We start from the raw sequence: 16,713 nt of genomic DNA, 5'->3' as shown, positions 1-16,713 counted from the left end.
CTTGATACAAAAAGGAATGATCTTGTTTAGTACGGTATTACTAACAGTTGGTTTCTTAAAAGGCAAATATTTTGAACGCATTTTCATTTCCACCCTGTCCTGATGTTTTATACAATAAAAATAATGAAAACTTGCAATGGGCATTTTCTAGGGCAGAGTTGTTTACCAAGATGATACCCATATTTTGATAAGTTGAATAAGGGGCAAGCTTTATAGTTTCGCAATAGGCATGCTATAGAAGGTTGCACGACCGGTGTAAGCCAACTTGCCGGTCTTCTTCATTTTGAACTCAACTGCAATTACCGTCACGTTTCTTCCACTTCTCACTACAGATGCATCGACCGTCACTTCCGCCTGTATAAGCACGCCCATCACAAAGAAAATTGCCAAGAAGAAACAAAATCTGTGAGAACCAATTTAGTGCTTAGAATGCAAAACGTACGAGGATATCAAGCATGCAATATGTAAGGACACCCAAATTGGCGGATCAAGTTACTACAAAACCCTCGTACTAGAGCTGATGAGGGTACGAAGAAAAAGTCGGGTTTTATTTCCATTCTTACTGTTTCTATTTGTTTAACCTCTCATTAATGGCCACCCATGAGTGAGTTCATCGTGGGAGAGGGGTAGGAGGAACCAGCCACCTCACTTTAACCATCACCTACTGTATTGTAGAGGAAGGTTCCACTCATTAGTCATTTCTCTACTGCATGGATTTTAGAAAGAGCTTTCAGAAAACCGTTCTAAAAAATAAATTCACAACAATTTTCAAAAAAATTATTTTATGATGTTTTATAAAACAAATATCTGTTCAGGAACTTAAAATATTTTAAACCCATTTTCTATATTTTTAAATATATTTTAAAGATAAATTTTATCTATATTATTATATTTTTAATTATTTATCGTATTTGTATAAGTATTTTTAAAACAATTTTTCTAAAATAAGTGAAAATAATTTAAATCAACTCAAAAATGTTATCTGAAAATACTTTATTTTTTATTTTTAAGAACATAAAATTATTTTTTATTTTATAGTTATATAATGTGTTTTTCTATTTTTTAAAAACACTTACCAGACCTAATATTGTTTTTAGTGTTATAATCAACCATCAAACCATGCAAACTTCATAATATATTTGTATGCTGGACCAAAAAAATAAAACTTTGTGCATGAAAAGACTAAGAAAAGAAAAAAAAAAAAACCAATAAAAGAAGAATAATTTTCTCTTTAAAATTTATATACTATTTTACATAAAAGTGAAATGAATTTGAAATAGTAAATAAAAATATTTTTTTTATTTTTTATTTTTCTTGGACATTTTCACCCTCTTTAACCCATTTGATGCAGAGAAATAGAGTTAGGTTCTGAAGCATCTCTAGTGAAAGTAATTTTTGACTGCTAAAAGAAAGAAAAGTAGAAAACTGGTGTTAAAACCAGAGGAAGACTCACATTTGTTGGTGCAGAAGAGAGATAAGACATGCTCAGTTCTCCCAGAGAGAGTTCCTTGTCCTCATCTACCACTGTTCTAGCACATGCAATCGACACCAACTCCACTATGGCAGCGATGGCCCCTCCATGTAACCCTCCATAATAATTCTACAATCTCCAAACATTATGTTTTTTATGTTAATTTTGTGTACTAAGATTGATAGATCAAGCTCTGCTAATCCAAGAGGCAGTATTTCAAAGTCCCATTTTCATTAAGTGCTTAAGCTTTGGGCTTCCATTACCCTGTTTGGTTGCTGAGAAAACCAAGAAAGGAAGATAAAACTCTCACGTTGTATCTGGTTTTAATTCAGAAGTGGCCTGGGCTGTTCTCCCAGGCAGGCAAAAGTTGAATCGAGGCTTTTGAATGAGAAATCTAAAATTCAAAATCTGTCATATTCTTTCCCTACTAATACTCTTCTGAAGTCCCAAATATTGAAATTCTAAAACTTCAAATTCCACCCCATCTTAGGTTATCCAATAAACCAGGACAATTTGTATTAAGCATCCTAGAATTGAGGTTTTTCTATGAGAAATGGAACATTCCACCCCTCCAAAAACCCATCCCCATTCCCTACTTTCACTCAACAAGAATCCCATCATTGGTCACAAGCTCATTAGGAATTTCCTTAGCCCATGTTTTCTCAGCAACCAAACAGGGAGCTATCAACAAGGAGAAGGAGAAATAAGAAAGAATAGAAAATTAAGAGAGGGTTTGATTACCGCAACAGCAGGTATGACGGAGAAGAGGCAAATGATGCGGCCAGGGTCCAGATGTTGGACTTTGAGAATGCTCCGAAAGAGAATAGAGTAAAAATCCTTGCCTTGGGAAATGGTGGGGATGTTTGCAGAGATGCCTCCCTGGTGAAAGAGGAGCAGGGTTCTTGAATACAGAGAGTCTGGAATCTCTGTACCCTCTTCTGGGCCCCTTCCTGCACCCTTCTCCATTTCTCAATCTACACACCCCGCTCCAATGGCGCTTTGTCTGGCAAGTAACTCCACAACCGAGTTCAGAAATAAAAGAAAAAATTGAAATATTTAGGTTTTGACAGTTTTGTATTTCAAGAGTAGAAAAGTGGGAAGAATTTTTTTAGTTTTTAAATCTTTACAAAAAAAAAAAAAAAAAACAATTCTTGTAAAAAGAGAGAAGGAAGGATAGTATTTGAAAATATTTGAATTTTGTTAACATTATTAATATATGTTGTTTTTAGATTTTTTAGTGTGGATTTGGCTATACTTTTCTATTTTGTTTGAATAATTTTTTATTTTTTATTTTCGAAATAAAAAATAATATTAACATTTATAAAAGATACAAAAATGCTTACACATTTAAAAAAATTTAAGATACAAAAAATTTTACTAGATGATTTCCAAAGACTTTATATACAACTTTTTAATCTTAAAAATAAAAAATAGAATATACATTTAAATGTATATTTAGTTGTGTTTGTTTTTTTGATCGAATAGAAAAATTTAAAATATATCACTTTTTTTCTCAAGTTAAAATAACTTAATAATACCAAATAACATAACTTCAATGAACGTAGACTTAAAATTTATATCTTGTTAAGCTAATTAATAATTTCTTATTTTTTAATTATAATTTTTCTATTTAGTTCTTTGGAGATTGCAAATAATTAATAATTTCTCTTCATTTAATTTTTAAAGCAAATTATATTCTCACCTAATTTTATCATAGTGGATTTATTTATTTTAATAGTTAAATTTATTTTTAATTTAATTTTAGGTATGAATGATTAGTATTTTAAGTATTTATACTTACAATTGAAACATAGTCAAAACAATGAAAAAACTTTTTTCTAAAATTATTTTTATTTCAATTCTTTCTCAAACAAGGAGATGAAATTGAAATCAAATTCTTTTCATTTCAAATTTCATTAATTAAATTCTTTTCCACTTAAATTTCATTTCATCCCTCACAACCATCTTCATAGCACAAAGTTACTTCAAAATCTGCAGAAATCTTTAATCAAGATGAAGCTCCTGGTTGGCCACTTGGATGATTTGGATCAGAGAATGGGTTTATTTCCATTACAAGGAATAGGGAAAGGTTGATATGAAATATGTCCAGGTTTCCTTTCTGCTACAGCAATCCTTGTTCTACCTTAATAACATGCCAGAAAGGGGGCTCTTGTGATATAAATAATGTCTTAAAATAAAGGCTGTCGTCTCCTTCAGTATATCCTGCTTCTTCTAATATGCTGAAACAAATCAAACAATAGAACCTGGCAAGAAAGGAAAGAGCTCCTTCCATTCAAATCAATTTCCAGGTTTCTTGAAGACAACCTTTAGTAAAAAGTTACATTTCTTGTGTTACTAAAGAAGGGGTTTTATTTATTTTTAAATGTATATAATAGGATGATGAAAACTTTATATGAAATTGCAAAAGGTATTTTCTAGGGCAAGTTACTCAACAAGATACCAATATTCCAAGGAGTAAAACCAAAGGGATCTTCATAATTTTGCAATAGGCATGTTGAAGAAGGTTGCACGGCCGGTGTAAATCAGCTTGCTGGTTTTCTTCATTTTGAACTCAACTGCAATTACCGTTACATTTCTTCCACTCCTCACTACAGATGCATCGGCGACCACTTCTGCCTGTTTGTTGGAAACAGGACCATCTCAGAGAATAATTTTGACAACAAAAATGGTGCTTTGATGCAAGGTAATGATAATATATTATATATCAAGGATGAAATGTAAGTCATCTGAGAAACCAGACACCAGAAAACCAAAAAACATTACAAATTCCATAGCAGGGACAACTGGAGTTTGTTGGAAATAAGTGTTGTTTTGATGGTTCTGATCAACTATCAAAGGATGTCGTATTACAAAACATGTTTCAAGCTTCATCAGGTGTTTGAATGCCTGTGTCTTAACAATGGACACTTTTTCCTGAAGTGGGTTCTCTACTTATAGGCTATGTTTGGTTGGCTGGATATGATATGATATCCTTAGATATTATATCCAATAAACATGATATCCTTAAGTACTACATATCTAATGTGATATGTCATGTCATGCTTAAAAGAAACTAACCAATAAAATGAAAAATATATTGTTTTTCAATGTTTGATATTTATTTAAACTGAATATGAGGCTATTTTTTTTATAGAGCTGAATATGAGGCTATTTACCACTCACAAACCAATGGCAAGATTAAAAGGCAGCATTAAAAAATAGAATTTAAGGAACCAAGGGTTACATACCAAGTAGAGTCAAGTGGTTCATTAAGGCTTTTTTTTAGTAGCACACAACTGGTTGAGGAGTTGAACTTTAAATTCAATAAATCCAAGATCCAGTAACACATTTCCACTATAAATGCAAGATGATCAATATTTCTTAGAATTAGAACTCCAAATCAATCCATTTCAGACACTTGAAATGCAGCTTGTTGTCACAACTTGCTCAAATGACCCCCCTTTAAGCTTATATAGGCGAGTAGGAAGCTTTTGAAACCTTCCGGAGCAATCTACACTTAGCCATTGACGGAAGAGTGTGGAAGATTCTAGAGAAGGCTAGAGACACCCACACATCTCTACATAAGGAATGGAAGACATGAAAAGAAGTGGAGTGTTCTAAAGAGTTTCTGAGTCATTATGTAAATACTTGTATATAGCATTTGTATAGTTTTTTAGAGAGTTCTAGGTTAGTGGGGAGCCTTTGTGGGTTCTAGAGAGTTCCACAGCTAAATAGGAGGAGGCCTCATTTGGGCAAGGCACCAAGCAAGTGAGAGCTTCCAAGCATTGTGAGCATTCCTCGTGCAACACAAGCTTCCTTTCTTAAACTGTTGTCTTTGTTGTGCACCTTTGCTTCCCGCATACTTAGCCTAGCTAACTAAGTGGGTGAGAAAGACTGGCATAGCAAAGTCAAATGTCTTGAATTGTCTAAAGAGCGCATGTGAGCTTAGGAAAAGCCTAAGTCCATGACATTGTGCTCTCTAACATCTCCAATGAATGCTGTTTTTGCATCTAAAAGTAGGAAAAGTAATCCAAAAATGCCAACAGAATGGAGTCAAAACCAGAAGACTCACTTTAGCTGGTGCAGCAGAGAGATATGACATGCTCAATTCACCGAGAAAGAGTTCCTTGTCCTCAGCTACCACAGTTCTAGCACAAGCAATCGACACCAACTCCACAATGATAGCAACGGCCCCTCCATGTAGCCCTCCATAATAATTCTACAAACTCATAAAAGCAAGAACATCACATTAAATCCAACCATTATGTTTTTATGTTGTTCTGAGCTGAAAAAGAATGGAGGATCAATCTCAACTAACCCAAAAGGCAGTAAGTATTATAGGCTATGTTTGGAAACTATTTTTGAAACCTGTTTTTTCTTAAAAACAAAATCGATAAACTTTTGACAGAAAACAGTTTTTTTTTTGAGAATTTTTTTTATGAAAATAGGTTATTTTTTAGAGCAAATGGAATACCGTTTTTAAGAACTTTTTAAAAAAATGTTCTCAACAGCCCCATAAAATCTGAGTTTCATCAAGAGCAAAATAGTGAGAAGCCTAAAACTTTAAACTTTTATCCCTGTTTGGCCGCTGAGAAACAAGAATAGGAGCATAAAATCTCAAAGTTTTATGCTGAATCCGGTCTTAATTTTACAAAAAAATTATTTAGATAGGAAAAAAAACCAACTGAGCAAAGATTGTTATGCAAAGGCTGAATCAAGGGTTTAGTATGAGAAATCGAAAATTCAAAATCTCAATCATATTCAAGGAGACATCATTAATTTTCTTCTCAAGTCCCAAATAATGAAATTCTGAAAGAAAAGAGAAAATTTTAAATTCACGTTTATGTGGTGCAGCCAAACAAAAATAAATAAATAATAAAATAGGCAAAAATACACTTGTATTAAGCATCTTAGAATTGAGGCGAATTGAGGCTTTTCCAATCAGAAATCCAACATCCAGAGTCCCAAAGCCTATTCCCCTTTCCTCCACTTCTATCACCACCGAAACCATCACTGATCACTAATTCATTTCTTTACCCCATATTTTCTCACCAACCAAACATGGATTATGAAGAATTAGGAAAAGAAAGAGAGAAAATTAAGAGTGGGTCTTGTTACCGCAACAGCAGGCACGACGCAGAAGAGGCAAGTGAGGTGGCCACGCTCCACCCGTTGGACTTGGAGAATGCCCCGAATGAGATGAGAATAGAAATCCTTTTCCTGGCAATTGGGAGGGAGGTCTGCAGTGACTCCTATATTTTGAAAGAAGCCTAATGTCCTCGAAAGATGAGCCTCTGGAATTTGCCTGGAGATTGTTACTTCTCCATCTGCTCCTCTTCTGCCTGAACCCTTCTCCATTTTGAATTTCCAGTCGTACCCTGCAATCCCTTCCTTTTCTGAGTTTTCTCATCAGAACTGGCCCCAAAACAAAAAAAAAAGTGATGGTAGAAATGAAATTTTTTGAAAATTCTTAAAATATTTGTAATTAGATATTATAAAAATATGGAAAATATATAAATATATAGGAAATGAAAATTTTGGGTTGGATAAAAATTAATACTCAAAACAAAATTTAGATATAAACTTTAAAAATTTTTATACACTAACATATGGGGTTTGATAATAATATAATGTGTAGAGGGAGAAAAAAAAAATTTGAATTTTAAAAATATATATTCAATATTAATTTATTACTACAACATCGATATAACTTGCTGGTATGGAGATAAAATTTTTAATTAATTATTTTTTATTAAAAAAATGATATATGTGACAATTAATTAATAGAAAAAGTTATTGTTGAGATGTTATAAATATATAATTTATAAATTATTAAAATTTAAAATAATTATAAAAATAAAAATAATATTTGAGAGACAAATATGAGTTTAAAAAATGAATGATGAATATTCATGTGGAGATAAAGTTTTAATTTTATTTAATTTTTTATTTTAAAAATATATTACATCTTAATACTTTATATAATAAAAATTTCAAGAAAAATATTAAAAAAATAAAAATATATTTAAAATTAATAAATTATTTTTATATATTACTTCAAGTTTATCTATCTTATTTCATCTTCCCTTGTAGGGTTAAAAGATAAATTTCTAACTAAATTTAGTTTTATCCTTTTATTTTCATATTTTTCATAATAAAAATCAATATAAGAAGTCATTTTCCTTAATTTATTTTTCTTTCCTTCGAATTCATAATCTAGGATTTCGACGAGTTGGGCCGAACAGGGTTAAAGTTTAACAACAAAATGACAGGCCCGGCCCAACATATATTATATATATATGATATGGGATCACATGACCTCTTGATAGGAACTCAAGCCCCAGTCTGCAAATGGGCCCAATGCCCAAAAATATGTTGAAATACAAACATGGATGCTGTTGAAAGCTCTGAAAAAAAAAAAAAAAAATGAAAGTGGATCCATTTAGTCATTCTGTTTGGTAGATAGGAAAAAAAATAAAAAAATCATCTACAAGTTCGAGTAAATTCTACTTATTAATCTGAGCTTTATCTCGTGTGGTTATTAATCTGCAAAAAGGAGAAAGAGAAGTGTAAGTAGAGTAGCAATTTAAATGAAGAAAAGACCAATAAAAGAACAAGGGCATTACCATTCCTGTTTACAACTAAGGGGAAATCTCATAATTTTGCCATAGGCATGTTATAGAAGGTGGCACGAGCAGTGTAAACCAACTGGCTGGTTTCCCTCATTTTGAACTCAACTGCAATTACTGTCACATTTCTTCCACTCCTCACTACAGATGCATTGACTGTCAATTCCGCCTATATGTGTGGAAACAAGCTCATCTCAATGATAAATTTTGAAAAAAGCGAAAAAGAAAATTGAAGAGAGAAAAGGGGTTTTGCAAATGCAATGAACTATATATGCCAAGCATGCAGAAAAGGCCATTTGAGAAACCAGACACCAGAAACCAAAGATCTGATAAGTTATGTGGTGGTTGTGACCAGAGCTTACTGCAGCTTCTACCTATAACCTAAACATGTATGGCTGACATTCCAATTTCACAAAGGGCTGTGTCTTTCCTGGTTAGAATCAACTAGCAACACATGCAATGTTCCGCTGTAGTACTACCATGGTCGTGGTTGAACTCTTCGTCAAACATCATATATATTATGTTTAGTTCCTAGAAAGTACTAAGGAAAAAAAAATGTTAAGGAGAATAATTTTCTTATGATTGGTTTTACTACAGAAAATATGAAAGAAAAATCAGATATAACTAAAATTAGGTAAAATTTATGCACTTTCAAATTAAATAATCTTTGTATAAAAATTTTACGATAAGTGAAATGAATTTAAAGTGACGTATAAAAATAGTTTATTGAAGCTTCATAGTACATAAGTGTGAAGCACTCTTAGTGAGCGGAACCACTCGTTTACCACTTTTTCTGGAAGGAGTTTATTTATAAGGTATCAAACTGAAAATGAGGTTAGTTTACAGGCCACAAAACTGATAGCCAGATAAAAAGGCAACCCTGAACTAAAATTTAACAAACCTAGGGTTATATAGTAAGCAGAGGCAAAAAATATCAAAGGGGCAGCAACCAAAGCTTATTGCAGCCTCTGTCCATAGCTGAACAAATATAGTCTTGAGTTTTCAATTTCACAAAGGGCTGCCTCTTTTCTGAGGAAATAAGTGTTATTTTCCAGGGTACAATCAGCAAGCAAAGCATGCTTCTGCTATTGTACTGCTACTATAGTGGATGAACTCTTCATCCAACATGCTTCAAGCTTCATGGCGCATCAGTATGAATCACTCTTTGTGACTGACAATGCATTTACCATTTTTTGTGGCAGAGGTTTTTCTACCTATAAGGCATCCAACTGAAAATGAAGCTAGGTTACCACCCACAAAATGATGCCCACACTAAATGACGCACTTTTCCTAAAATTTTGCAGACCAAGGATTACATAGTAAACAGAGGCAAAAGATTCATCAAGGCCGTATTCTGAACTAGTCAGTACTGGAATTTGAGGATCCCATCCCAGACCCATTGTTTCTTTGCTTGTTTCAAATAAAAGTGAATTTAAATCTGATCAACACAAAATCCACAACCCAATTCCATCCTTAATGCAAGATTTTCAAATTCCACATAATTGGAAAAACAACCAAATGCAGCCTAAGTTTTCAAACACTTCAAATGGATGCTCATCAATTCATTGAATCCCAGCATATAAACCATAATGCAGAGCAAAAGAACTAACAGGCATTGTTTGGTAAGCATTTCAAAAGTCCTTCCATTGCTTTTAAGAACAGAAATTAATGCAATTTTTTGCTTTGAAAGGCAAGAAAGATGCTTCAAAATTTGGACATGAGAAACAAGGCTCACATTTTTTGGTGCAGCTGAGAGATAAGACATGCCCAATTCACCTAGAAACAGTTCCTTATCCTCAGCAACTACTGTTCTAGCACACGCGATTGATACTAACTCTGCAATGGAAGCCACAGCCCCTCCATGGAGTCCACCGAAATAATTCTACAAACCCAAAAATGCAGGAACAAAACATTAAGGTTCTTGAAGAAATTGGAAGAAAAGAAAAAGAAAAATACGATTTTACGACATTTTGGCCTACAATGACTGAAAACTCAACTCAAATAGCTGAAATATGCCAGAATGGAGGTTACAGTTTTCCCAAGTCCATGAAAAAAATTGAAAATTTAGAACTTAAAAGAGTCTTCGTGGGACAACAGAATGGGAGAAAACTTTTAGCCGAATAATCTATTTTAAATTTCTACCCTTACAGATTGAAAAAAAAAAGGAAAATAAATTTGAAAATATATTTGTTTTTAATAAATTTAGAATCGAAAATTCCTTTTTTCCGTCTCGAGATCCAAATGGAGATCGAATCGGAGTCAAAAACAAAATTGAAAATTCATCCTCTTCCCAGAGCAACAAAACGAAGTAACGCTAACATAAATTAAAGAAAAAAGGAGAAAGTTATGAGGGTTTTGTTACGATGACAGCAGGTTTGACGGAGACGAGGCAAGTGATGCGGCCACGTTCGACACTGTCGACCTCCAGAAGGCTGAGGATGAGGCGAGAGTAGAAGTCCTTTCGGAGGCAATCGGCGGCGACGGGGGAGGCCAACGTTTGTCTTTCGAAGAAGTCGATGGTCCCTGAACGATTTGGTTCAGGAACGTCACTCCAGACTGTGGCTGCCGTCAATGGTGGCGCGTAGTCTGTTGCTGTCGGCTTCCCCATTCTCCCACCTTAACGCGCTCCTTTTGTTTGTTCACCGTCTTTATCGCGATCTAATTACTGGCAAATTACGTGAATGCCGCTCCCCAACATCATGGGAGAAGATGGGGTAAATGAATATAGCAGGGGTACGATTGTCTTTTAACATTACCATCTACCACATTTGGATTTGTAATTTTTTTTTTTAAATATAAATATTTTTTTATAAAGATTTTGGATATTGAAAACTTAATAATATTTTTCTAATTTTAAATTATTTAAACTTTATCTAATTTCTGTTGTCAAAAAGAAAAGATCGAAATTTTATTAACAAATTCTGTTTTTCAATTAAAAATCGTAATTGATAGTTCAAATATCGATTTTGAATTTTAATTCTGGAGAAAAAAAAAAATCTAAAACATCCCCAATAAGAAAAATTAAGAAATTTTTATCTATTTTAATAAACCTGCAAAAAATAAATTGAAAAAGAGCTGGGCCTCTAGATCAGGCGTCCCTTCAAAATGGGCCAAATGGGCCTACTATTGCCAAAGCCCATATCTCATCACAACCTCAGGAGCTGATTTCTTTGAGAAAGGAGAAGAGAAAGTACTGAAATTCCAGTAAGAAACTGATTATAAGAGAGGAAAAATAAAAAATAAAAAATCATGGTAACAAACATTTTCAGCTCATCACAAGCCCCCAATGATTTTGTATGAATCAATTTACATTCTGGTTCTATTCATCGCCCTTATTTTTGAGCCTTATTCTTGCTGTTTCTGGGGTTGGCTGCATACCTTTTGTCCCACTTATCCACAGTATCTTGAATCAATATCTCTTGTACAGGTTAATGAAACTGATACTTAATCTGCAAAGAGAGAAGAAAACAGGAAAAGATCAATAGAATGGCAATTTAAACTAGCTGAATCCCGCATTCTAAAGACAAAAACAAACCCAATATGCATGCCTCCTCCTAATATTAATACATCAGATAAACAATGAAATTGCTCAAAACCTTGGTCTCAAACAAGGGTCTCAATCAAGCTTCCAGTGGAACAAACTCTGTTTCAGTTATTACGGGTCTCGGAGAATTAAATTTCTGTGGCTTTGGTCAGAAAAGGTTATAAATCAAAATAAAAGACAAGCAGAAATCACTCACCTAAGGTCAGAGAGTTGAAGTTTCCCTTTGGAATCATGTAGCAAGAGTTCTAGAGCAAACCTTCTAGTCAGGCTATTGAAGAACTAATTGAGTCATCCATCAGAAAATCCACCCATTGCTGAAGGCCTTAATCCTGCTCTTTATCAAATGCATATTCCAGACGTTTTTCTACAAGTTTCACTACAGAAGATGGGTCAAGCTTCTGGGACTTGGGGGGAGAGAGGAAAAGCTGCTTCACCTTTGGAAGAACCTTACTATCAGTCTTTTCTTCTGTACCAGTGCCATCATTGTTATTTGCATTATCAGTTTCTATGGGAGTTCGGTTTCGTTTCCTCATGATAGATGGAGTATTTTTGAAACTCCTGGCTGCACTCCTCAATATGGATTCTGGGCTGCTACAACTACCAGAAATTCCTTTCCCATTGCTAGCTGGCGTATAAGAGGAAACTGGACTAGATGGTTGCTGAATATAGCTATCTGATCTGGGAAATGTACCAGATTGCAACAAAGTGTTCAGACCCTCCAGATTGAGTGGCTCATAGCACAAACCACCAAGATTTTTATCCTCTAAATTTAAACATTTTTCAGTATGCTCATTTGTTCCATTAACTTCATGTGTCTGAGTGGATGGAAAAAATTTTTTAGACTGGCCTCTAGATCCTGAATCAATAGCACCCGAGCTGTCAGTGGAAAGTAATTTGCTCATCCTTTTTGGGGGTTGAAGTGATCTCTTAGCAGAGACAGGAAGATCCATCTTGTGGGGAAGAACATTAGTTTTTCCATTACAACCAATCTTGTCCAATGGAGAATTTGACGAGGGTGGAATACATCCAGAATGAGGTAGTGGAGGAGAATGTTCACCAGGTTTAGCCGAATGCCAGAGAGTCAATTGATCACGTAATGAAATACTGCATGATTCATTGAGCTTGTTAGCCTTGATATGTGGGTCTCGCGAAGGCTTATCATTAACTGCACTATCTTGGCATCGTCCACTCGCCAGATCACATTCAGGAACTTCTTTCTTATCAAATATGGTCTGAAATGGTGGCTTCATGGGACCAATGGCCTCCTTTTTTGGAAATCTACAGTTCACTTTCTTAAATGGTGGTCTATGACTCTCTCTTCCACTAGAATATCCAACAGCCAATTCCAGATGAGTATCCACACTACTCTGTGATTCCATTTGCTTGTCAAGAGAGAATGTTGTTCCAAGACTTTGTTTCACAACCTGAGTTGTCCCATTTTCTGTTTCTCTTTCCATTTTCAAACTATCTAAATTGTTGGTGGGAAATCCAGGAAGATGAAAAGCAGATGCATTTAAGTTGAGTCTCTTCTTCAGTGAGCAGTTCCAGTGATTTTTTATTGAGTTTTCAGTCCTGTTAATTCCCAAAAACAAAATAAACTCCTCATATCAGAAAGCAATAAATCATTCTGTCCAATAAAACATATCTATGCTTTATACATTGGAACAAAACATCACATCTGATCATTTGATTTTAATGTAGAAACATTCTTCTCTGATTACCTTCCTGGTAGAATCTTTGCTATTTCAGCCCACTTATTCCCATATTTCTGGTGTGCCTGTATAAGAACCAATTCCTCTTCTTTGGTCCATGCAGCTTTGTTAATAGCTGGGTTTAGATGGTTATGCCACCTGAATAAATCAAGTTAGCCATTGCTTCAGTTTCTTTCTTTTTTTCTTTTGCTTATGAAAAAAGAAGCCAGTCCTTTTAGAGGACGAAAATATGGATGAAAATGTTATTGATAGCTAAAAAAATGCTTGTGGGTAAAAAGAAAAAAAGTAGTACCAGAAATAGAAATATGAGAAATAGCTCTGAATGATCAAACAAACTTTGGAATTGATTGCATAAATTGCTGTTACTACCTTTCTCGGCATTGCTTGCCTATACGGCCTGTTAGGCATTTTGCTACTTCAGCCCACTTCTTGTTACCTTGTTTCCCAACCAGCTCAATGATAAGATCATCTTCCTGGGAATGCCAAGCAAAAAAAAATTTCATAATCAAATATTCAAACAAAAAGTATACTCTTTTCAGAAGACAACCAATAAATTTAATTTCCACCTCCTTTGTCCAAGGCCCTTTAACAAGGTTAGGGTCAAGGACCTTCTGCCAGCGATGCAGGCACTGAACGTCTGTCGTGCCAGTGACACATTCAGCTGCACAAGATGACATGTTCATCACAAATTGACAGTTCAAAGAAACAGAAAGAGCAAAATTGGCCAGCCAAAAAAATATTGTCAAAATCATTTTTGCAGAAAACATTAATTAACATCCCCAGCTACTCTGTATATTTTCGAATCACACAGTTCATCAGATAGATTCTGCTACTGGGGAATCCTTATGAGTGGAAAGCAATAATGTTATACGCACCAATTTTTTTCCAGTTTTTTCCCTTGAACTTATTGACGGCATAGGCTAAAACTCGATCCTGTTAATGGAGAAAAGAATGCATATGAAGTCATTCATCTAATCTTCATTTCACAGTAGTTCAAATAACAAGTAAATGCAAAGAACCATTCAGGCCAACCACTTCCCACAGTAGTTCAAATATCTAGCCCAACCCCCAAAACTACACAACATAAAGCCATAAAGCCTACAAGAACCTTTAATTTCTAACCTTTTGCTCTGTCCAGAATCCCTTAGTAGATCGCCTGGCAGGCCCAGTCACCCTCCTATATATGCAATAATACCAAACAATATCATAAAATTTACGCCATTCCAGAACCATTAATGAAATAAACAAAGGAATTCTTACTGTATTAATAATGGTCTTCATGATCTACTCTCATGCTTTTCTAATTTTCGTATTAGAATATACCTTGCCATAAATAGGTTCAGATGCAACCAGTTTCTTTAAATACATCTAATATAAAACAACAATAACAGTCTAAACCATAAAATTTGAAGTACTAAACTATATGCTATGAAGCAATCAAATTTCTTACTCAATATTAAACTCTGCTTGGATGGCGAGAAATCGTTGGAAAATAGAAGTAATCAAAATTTGTAAACTTCACTCAACTAAGCTTGATACTCTTTGGCATAGTTGTGCTTTTCATTTTCATTTTCACTTTTTTAATCTTGGAAACACAACCAAGAACACTTCCTTCCTTTGCCTCTGCTTAGTGAGCAACCAAAGAGAATAAGATCATAAAACATGAAATTCTAAATTTATTCACTTTTATTTTCCTACTTTTCCAGCATCCAAACAGAGAGTGAAGCAAAAGAAAAAAAAAAAAACCCTAGAACAGAGACTAACTTGGGATCAGCAGAACTGCGATCACTATCAGAGACGGTAGTGCTTGAAAAACCTAAAGCCTGCTTCTCATCCGCCTTCTCATCGGCGTTACACTCGTCTGCCTCTACCATAATTTCTCCCTCCAATCAGCCGATTAAAAAAAAATAAAAAATAAAAATCCAAAAACAACAACCAAAACGGCCCTTTTCAATCTTCAAGCTAACGTTAAACAGCTCTCGAAACCAAAAAAAAAAAAAAAACCCTAAATCCTAATCTTCATACAAACCCCAATCCAGAAATTCAAACTCTAGGAGATTAACTTCAACGGTCAAAAACACAAAACAACCATAAACAAAACAACCAAACGAAAATCAAGCCTAAACGCAATTGATGGAGATTCGAAGATCGCTTTCACTGCATTTACAAAAATCTGTAACGGCCAAAAGAAAAAGCTGAGAAAGGAAACAAAAGAAAAGGAAAGAAGAAAGTCGGATATCGAAGGATCTAGTTTTCAAAGAGGAGACAAAAAGGAGAGTCTTGAGAGCAAGATTTGAAGCATCCATGGATATGCAGATCAGGTTTTGCAATGAGGGAGATTCTCTAGAGAGATATAAAGATTCTAGAGAGAGTGTGTTCGCGGGAAAGAGAGGAGAGCAATAGAAAGTGAGAGTCTAAACGGCAACATATTTGGTGTTTCAAACTTTCGTTTCCTTATAAACTTCCTCCCCACACCCTTCGCTATAAGGAAAACGCCCACTTTTAGCGGTATCCGGGCGAGTTTTACCCGTTACACGTGTAAATTGCCTATTCGAGAAATACCGTTATTTATTTTTATTTTTCTTTATAAAATCAAACGAAAATACCAATCATATGATTCTCCTAAGACGTGGCGAAATGAAATGAAATAAAATAAAACATTTTCTAATATCCCCATTAACATCAAATAAAAATATTTACTAAATAAATATATTTGATTGTTAGTTGGATTTTCTAAAATTTTTCTTGAAGTGAAAAATCTTGTTAGATAAGTACTCAAAATAATTTCAAAATTTAAGATGAGTTTAGATAGAATATCCCCGGCAAATTGTAATTTGTAATTTGTAATAAAAAAATAAAAAAATAAAAAATAGAATAAAAGAGAAATGAATAGGAAATTTTTATCAAAAAAAAAATCTAAACCTATGTGATATTTGCATCTACTTAATCAATATATAGACTTTAAAACATTAATTTTATTAATATATTTATTTAAAAAATTTCTAAAAAATAATTAAAAATAATTTGGAAGTGTTTTAGAAATGAGAAATTTAAAAAGGTAGGGATATTTGATGGGTACAAATATAAAGCGGGAAAAGTTTGAGAAAAATAAATAAGATGATAAAATAAAAGGAAAAATTATAAAAGTTTTATTTTGTTTGAAGGAAAGAAAATTAAATTGTTGAAAAGATGTCTTAACTATTTTTCCCTTATCTCTAACAATTTTTCTTTTTAACATTTTTCCAAATTTTCATAGTGTTTTTCTTACCTTTTATATATATATATATATATATATATATATATATATATATATATATATATATATATATATAGTATTTAGATATAAGATGATGATTT

General features: G+C 33.6%; 4 protein-coding genes across 6 annotated transcripts; all 4 read right to left on the bottom strand.

Moving 5' to 3' along the window:
- Positions 1-51: 51 nt before the first annotated feature.
- On the bottom strand, positions 52-2,503 carry LOC117932380 (acyl-coenzyme A thioesterase 13-like). Its single transcript, XM_034853618.1, has 3 exons — positions 2,213-2,503; positions 1,454-1,600; positions 52-354 (listed from the first exon to the last, which is right to left on the bottom strand). Exons 1-3 carry the CDS (start codon positions 2,435-2,437, stop codon positions 211-213), a joined length of 516 nt encoding a protein of 171 aa, XP_034709509.1. The 5' UTR covers positions 2,438-2,503; the 3' UTR covers positions 52-210.
- A 1,233-nt stretch (positions 2,504-3,736) lies between these two features.
- Positions 3,737-6,908, bottom strand: LOC117932705. Its single transcript, XM_034853995.1, has 3 exons — positions 6,590-6,908; positions 5,544-5,690; positions 3,737-4,108 (listed from the first exon to the last, which is right to left on the bottom strand). The coding sequence occupies exons 1-3, from the start codon at positions 6,827-6,829 to the stop codon at positions 3,965-3,967; spliced, it is 531 nt and encodes a 176-aa protein (XP_034709886.1). The 5' UTR covers positions 6,830-6,908; the 3' UTR covers positions 3,737-3,964.
- A 789-nt stretch (positions 6,909-7,697) lies between these two features.
- LOC117932704 lies at positions 7,698-10,735 on the bottom strand. Of its 2 annotated transcripts, XR_004654209.1 has the most exons (5): positions 10,463-10,735; positions 9,836-9,982; positions 8,098-8,269; positions 7,982-8,017; positions 7,698-7,878 (listed from the first exon to the last, which is right to left on the bottom strand). XR_004654209.1 is itself a non-coding variant. In XM_034853994.1 (4 exons), the coding sequence occupies exons 1-3, from the start codon at positions 10,706-10,708 to the stop codon at positions 8,126-8,128; spliced, it is 537 nt and encodes a 178-aa protein (XP_034709885.1). In that variant the 5' UTR covers positions 10,709-10,734; the 3' UTR covers positions 7,725-8,017; positions 8,098-8,125. The 2 variants fall into 2 exon arrangements, 1 of the variants encoding a protein (XP_034709885.1); XM_034853994.1 differs by having other exon boundaries at positions 7,725-8,017; positions 10,463-10,734.
- A 534-nt stretch (positions 10,736-11,269) lies between these two features.
- On the bottom strand, positions 11,270-15,730 carry LOC117931829 (transcription factor MYB3R-3-like). Of its 2 annotated transcripts, XR_004654103.1 has the most exons (8): positions 15,121-15,730; positions 14,479-14,533; positions 14,232-14,289; positions 13,923-14,017; positions 13,726-13,829; positions 13,366-13,494; positions 11,841-13,216; positions 11,270-11,549 (listed from the first exon to the last, which is right to left on the bottom strand). XR_004654103.1 is itself a non-coding variant. In XM_034852899.1 (7 exons), exons 1-7 carry the CDS (start codon positions 15,228-15,230, stop codon positions 11,968-11,970), a joined length of 1,800 nt encoding a protein of 599 aa, XP_034708790.1. In that variant the 5' UTR covers positions 15,231-15,730; the 3' UTR covers positions 11,270-11,967. The 2 variants fall into 2 exon arrangements, 1 of the variants encoding a protein (XP_034708790.1); XM_034852899.1 differs by having other exon boundaries at positions 11,270-13,216.
- Between the last annotated feature and the right edge of the window lie 983 nt (positions 15,731-16,713).

Source organism: Vitis riparia, chromosome 15, assembly GCF_004353265.1.
Source record: "Vitis riparia cultivar Riparia Gloire de Montpellier isolate 1030 chromosome 15, EGFV_Vit.rip_1.0, whole genome shotgun sequence".
Taxonomy (NCBI): Eukaryota; Viridiplantae; Streptophyta; class Magnoliopsida; order Vitales; family Vitaceae; genus Vitis; species Vitis riparia.
Note: the sequence above shows the minus strand (reverse complement) of the source record. Positions and strands in the feature narration are given on the sequence as shown.